Source organism: Oncorhynchus keta, chromosome 11, assembly GCF_023373465.1.
Source record: "Oncorhynchus keta strain PuntledgeMale-10-30-2019 chromosome 11, Oket_V2, whole genome shotgun sequence".
NCBI classification, from domain to species: Eukaryota; Metazoa; Chordata; class Actinopteri; order Salmoniformes; family Salmonidae; genus Oncorhynchus; species Oncorhynchus keta.
This window is the reverse complement of record NC_068431.1, coordinates 38,952,585-38,958,599: the sequence shown is the minus strand read 5'-3', so window position 1 is coordinate 38,958,599 and position 6,015 is coordinate 38,952,585. Positions and strand designations below refer to the sequence as shown.

The 6,015-nt window shown below is 45.0% G+C and overlaps 1 protein-coding gene across 1 annotated transcript; it reads left to right on the top strand.

Moving 5' to 3' along the window:
- Window positions 1-945: 945 nt before the first annotated feature.
- Window positions 946-2,985, top strand: LOC118390732 (odorant receptor 131-2-like). Its single transcript, XM_035781448.1, has 2 exons — window positions 946-1,078; window positions 1,667-2,985. The coding sequence occupies exon 2, from the start codon at window positions 1,675-1,677 to the stop codon at window positions 2,638-2,640; it is 966 nt and encodes a 321-aa protein (XP_035637341.1). The 5' UTR covers window positions 946-1,078; window positions 1,667-1,674; the 3' UTR covers window positions 2,641-2,985.
- The last annotated feature ends 3,030 nt before the right edge of the window (window positions 2,986-6,015 follow it).

Below are 6,015 nucleotides of genomic sequence, written 5' to 3'. Positions count from 1 at the left end.
AGGGAGCACACGTGACAGGTAGGGGAGGCCTGCTTTAGAAGTACAGAGAGACACACTGAGGACGTTTTAGACCTTCTGGTCATCTCTCCCCATAACGTCAAATCAAAACACATTTTATTGGTCACATATACAAGGTTAGCAGATGTTAATGCGAGTGTCCTTGTGCTTCTAGTTCTGACAGTGCAGTAATATCTAACAAGTAATCTAACAATTTCCCAACAAATACATAATACACACAAATCTAAAGGGGTGAATGAGAATATGTACATATAAATATATGGATGGGCGATGGCCGAGCGGCATAGGCAAGTTGCAATAGATGGTATAAAATACAGTATATACATATGATATGAGTAATGTAATATATGTAAACATTATTTAAGTGGCATTATTTAAAGTGGCATTGTTTAAAGTGACTAGTGATTCATTTATTAAAGTGACTAGTGATCCATTTATTAAAGTGACTAGTGATCAATTTATTAAAGTGACTAGTGATTGGGTCTCAATGTAGGCAGCAGCCTCTCTGTGTTAGTGATGGCTGTTTAGCAGTCTGATGTCCTTGAGATAGAAGCTGTTTTTCAGTCTCTTGGTCCCAGCTTTTACACCTGTACTGGCCTCATCTTCTGGATGGTAGCGGTCTGCACAGGCTGTGGCTCGGGTGGTTGTTGTCCTTGATGATCTTTTTGGCCTTCCTGTGACATCGGGTGCTGTAGGTGTCATGGAGGGCAGGTAGAATGCGCCGGTGATGCGTTGTGCAGACCGCACCACCCTCTGGGGAGCCTTGCGGTTGAGAGCGCTGCAGTTGCCGTACCAGGCTGTGATTCAGCACCTATTCAATCTCCTTAGTGAAGTAGTAGTGAGCTCAATTCCCTTAACGCAGGAGTTATCTGGGGGTCATTAGTCGTGTTTTTACTCATGGCCCAGTCTCTGGGTGCGTTGGGTGATGTCAACGTCAGCGAGTGACACTATAGTAGTTAACATATGAAAAGGGATGCACCTTTATAGACTTTAAGATGTGGACCTGGCACCTCAGAGAGAGACAGAGAGAGAGAGACACCGTATCAGTGGAAGCTTCAAGGTGAGGATACAGAGGGATTTAAATGATTTTGCATTGTCTAATGTTTTAATAACCAGTTTTCAAAATGCTTTTAACATGTTGTGTTCAATTTTGTTCATTTTTGTAGATTTTTTGTTATTTTACTAGCTTGTGCAATACATAGCTTTAAATTGAATCAGATTAGTTCCTGAGACATGATCAGCAGATAATATTTCCACTCAACTGGCCACCCTCCAGTGAGATTGGGCAGCATTGCAGTGTCACAGCTGGATATAAAGGACACACATTATCATCAGGTATAGATGCTTTGTTAGGGATTGAAAAGGCAGTTTAGGTCAACTCCATTTACCAATGACATGTTGTGCACCTGAGCATCACACTGTTAGCTTGAACATCACACAGTTAGCCTGAACATCACACAGTCAGCCTGAACATCACACAGTCAGCCTGAACATCACACAGTTAGCCTGAACATCACACAGTCAGCCTGAACATCACACTGTTAGCCTGAACATCACACAGTTAGCCTGAACATCACACAGTTAGTTGACTGTACATACTGTAAAGTCTCAGCTCCCTCCTCACCCTGGTTGTATCTTCCTCCAACAGGAGCCTAAATGGCCAACGTGTCTGGGCCTCTGACTCATCTGCAGCTGCAGGTCATGCGGCTGGCAACCACAGAGGAGCGTATCTTCAAGACGTTCCTGGTGCTGGGGATCCACGTGGTCTTTATCTACATCAACCTGGCCATGCTGTTCACCCTGTGGAGCAAACCCTCATTCCGCCACACCGCCCGCTACATCCTGTTTGCCCACATGCTGTTCAACGACACCATCCACCTGGCCATCGCCCTGACTCTCTACATGCTGGGGAACTTCTATCTGTTTGTGGTCCGCGTTGCCTGCGCCTTCATGGTGCTGCTGTCTTCCTGCACTTTCGTCAGTGCCCCCCTCAACCTGGCTGTTATGTCCCTGGAGAGGTACACAGCCGTCTGCTTCCCACTGCGGCACAGTGAGCTGGCCACGCCCGGGAGAACCCAGCTGGCTGTGGGGCTGGTGTGGGCGCTGGGCGTCATCAACGTGCTAATCGATGTGTGTGCTCTCTTCCTCAAAGAGCCGTCCTTCTTCTTGTCACCTGCGCTGTGTACCGTCGAGCATCTGCAGACAGCTGGGTGGCAGCGGGAGAAAGGAGTGGCCATGAATACACTGCTGTTTGTGGCAGTAACAGCTGTGCTGGTTTACACCTACGTGGCCATCATGCTGGAGGCCCGGTCCGCCTCATCCTCTGAACCTGGGTCGGCACAAAGAGCCATGCGTACCATACTGCTGCACGCGCTCCAGTTGGGCCTGTCCATTATGTCCTTCATGTATGTGGTGCTGGAGTCCCTGCTGGCCAAACTGCCCCCAGCCATCTACACACAGATGCGCTTTATCAACTTCATGGTAGTGCTGATCCTGCCGCGCTGCCTGAGCTCCCTCATCTATGGCCTGAGGGACAAGGCCTTCAGATCAGCCTTCAGACAACACTTAATCTGCTGCTCTGTTAGGAGGGTGGAGCCCCCACACAGATCCACTAAACACTAACATATAGGAACACACACTTTTATATTTAATTTGTTTTGAACCAGCATGAACCAATGAGGCCTAGATTCAATAGATTCAAGACTGAGGAAGATCAGCGTTATAGCACGCTTGACATTTAAAGGTAATTTCCGGTTGAACTTACATATGCAGCATTTACCGTGAATGCAAACTCAGAGAACGCATTTAACATTGCCTTTAAATGTAAATTGCGCTATAACGTGGATTTTCCGCGGTCCGGATTCTCTGTAAAATATATATGTTAAGGGATTGTGTGAATTTGCGTGTTTTCTTGTACAAACACCACTATTGTTTTTAAATGTCCTTTTAATAAAAACCAACCATGCATTTTGTGTTTCTCCTTCACATCATGACTGCTGGGCAAGCTAAATCATAGGAGTATACTTTTTTATTTCCACAGAATGGACACAACAATGTCAACCTTTATTGCCCCCCAATAATATGAATAAAAAGTGAATCAAGATATTCTCAACTTAATATTAATACATTGTTAAATGAAAGGTGTAGAATTATGTTTCTGTTCATAGAGGGGACCTGTGCTTTGGCTGATCTTACACTGTGGTCCAAGCCTGGTATGGTAAGTAGTCAAGTTCATGTGTCTGTACAAATGCATTGTCTGTGTGTTTTCAGGACTCAGACACCTGGGGAGGATAGTGATGAGTGGAACAGAGCAGTCTTATGGCTTGGGAGTAAAAGCTTTTTGGTCCTAGATCAGTTTGCGCTGTTCTGTGAAGGGAGTAATACACAGCGTTGTACGAGATCTTCAGTTTCTTGTCAATTTCTCGCATGAAATTGCCTTCAATTCTCAGAACAAGAATAGACTGACAAGTTTCAGAAGAAAGTCTTTTGTTTCTGGCCATTCTGGTCATTTCTGGCCATTTTGAGCCTGTAATCAAACCCACAATGCTGATGCTCCACATACTCATCTAGTCTGAAGAAGGCCAGTTTTATTGCTTCTTTAATCAGGACAACAGTTTTCAGCTGTTCTAACATAATTACTGTTCTAACATAATAAAAGGGTTTTCTAATGATCAATTAGTCTTTTAAAATTATAAACTTGTATTAGCTAACACAATGTGCCATTGGAACACAGGAGTGATGGTTGCTGATAATGGGCCTCTGTACGCCTATGTAGATATTCCATAAAAAATCTGCCATTTCCTGCTACAATAGTCATTTACAACACGTCTACACTGTATTTCTGATCAATTTCATGTTATTTTAATGGACAAAATGTGCCTTCCTTTCAAAAACAAGGACATTTCTAAGTGACTCCAAACTTTTGAACGATAGTGTACATTGGCTTTTTCAAAAGCTTTAGAACTTCCAGTGATCATGTTCAATGTTTTCAGACCAACAGAAAAAAACGCCAGAATACTTTTTCTTGCTATGACTGTGATATGTGGTTGTTTACCTTAGTTGAATCTCTGGATAACAGCGTCTGCTAAAAGCCCCAAATTTAAATGTAAAAAGGAACACTTGGAAAACATGCTGGGTAATATTCCAATGAGTTCCGCCCCCAAAACAAGACCACATTTGCTTTGTCCAGACAGGACATCTATGTCTCACAAGATTGGACAGCACAGTACAGTACAGCAGAGAACACTACAGTAGAGTACAGCACAGTACAGCACAGTTTAGTTTGGTACAGTAGAGAACAGTAAAGTACAGTAGAATAAAGTACATTCTACTGTACTTTACCGCACTCTACTGTTCTGTACTCACTGCACTCTACTGTTCTGTACGGAACTGTACTCTGCGGTGCTCTACTGTGATATACTGTGCTGTCCAAACTTGTGAAACATAGACATCTATTATTGGTTCAAATTTGGTCCGGACCTACAGTGGGGAGAACAAGTATTTGATACACTGCCGATTTTGCAGGTTTTCTTATTTACAAATCATGTAGAGGTCTGTCATTTTTATCATAGGTACACTTCAACTGTGAGAGACGGAATCTAAAACAAAAATCCAGAAAATCACATTGTATGATTTTTAAGTAATTCATTTGCATTTTATTGCATGACATAAGTATTTGATACATCAGAAAAGCAGAAGTTAATATTTGGTACAGAAAACTTTGTTTGCAATTACAGAGATCATACATTTCCTGTAGTTCTTGACCAGGTTTGCACACACTGCAGCAGGGATTTTGGACCACTCCTCCATACAGACCTTCTTCAGATCATTCAGGTTTCGAGGCTGTCGCTGGGCAATACGGACTTTTTAGCCATGAGAAAGACACACCCCCAATAGTGATCGACTATCGAGGATCGCTATACATTTACATTTACATTTAAGTCATTTAGCAGACGCTCTTATCCAGAGCGACTTACAAATTGGTGCATACACCTTATGACAACCAGTGGAACAGCCACTTTACAATAGTGCATCTAAATCTTTTAGGGGGGAGAAGGATTACTTACCCTATCCTAGGTATTCCTTGAAGAGGTGGGGTTTCAGGTGTCTCCGGAAGGTGGTGATTGACTCCGCTGTCCTGGCGTCGTGAGGGAGTTTGTTCCACCATTGGGGGCCAGAGCAGCGAACAGTTTTGACTGGGCTGAGCGGGAACTGTACTTCCTCAGTGGTAGGGAGGCGAGCAGGCCAGAGGTGGATGAACGCAGTGCCCTTGTTTGGGTGTAGGGCCTGATCAGAGCCTGGAGGTACTGAGGTGCCGTTCCCTCACAGCTCCGTAGGCAAGCACCATGGTCTTGTAGCGGATGCGAGCTTCAACTGGAAGCCAGTGGAGAGAGCGGAGGAGTGGGGTGACGTGAAAGAACTTGGGAAGGTTGAACACCAGACGGGCTGCGGCGTTCTGGATGAGTTGTAGGGGTTTAATGGCACAGGCAGGGAGCCCAGCCAACAGCGAGTTGCAGTAATCAAGACGGGAGATGACAAGTGCCTGGATTAGGACCTGCGCCGCTTCCTGTGTGAGGCAGGGTCGTACTCTGCGGATGTTGTAGAGCATGAACCTACAGGAACGGGACACCGCCTTGATGTTAGTTGAGAACGACAGGGTGTTGTCCAGGATCACGCCAAGGTTCTTAGCGCTCTGGGAGGAGGACACAATGGAGTTGTCAACCGTGATGGCGAGATCATGGAACGGGCAGTCCTTCCCCGGGAGGAAGAGGAGCTCCGTCTTGCTGAGGTTCAGCTTGAGGTGGTGATCCGTCATCCACACTGATATGTCTGCCAGACATGCAGAGATGCGATTCGCCACCTGGTCATCAGAAGGGGGAAAGGAGAAGATTAATTGTGTGTCGTCTGCATAGCAATGATAGGAGAGACCACGTGAGGTTATGACAGAGCCAAGTGACTTGGTGTATAGCGAGAATAAGAGAGGGCCTAGAACAGAGC

Excerpts from the sequence above, each read along its gene's own strand:
- LOC118390732 (XM_035781448.1), top strand. The coding sequence starts at position 1,675 with ATGGCCAACGTGTCTGGGCCTCTGACTCATCTGCAGCTGCAGGTCATG.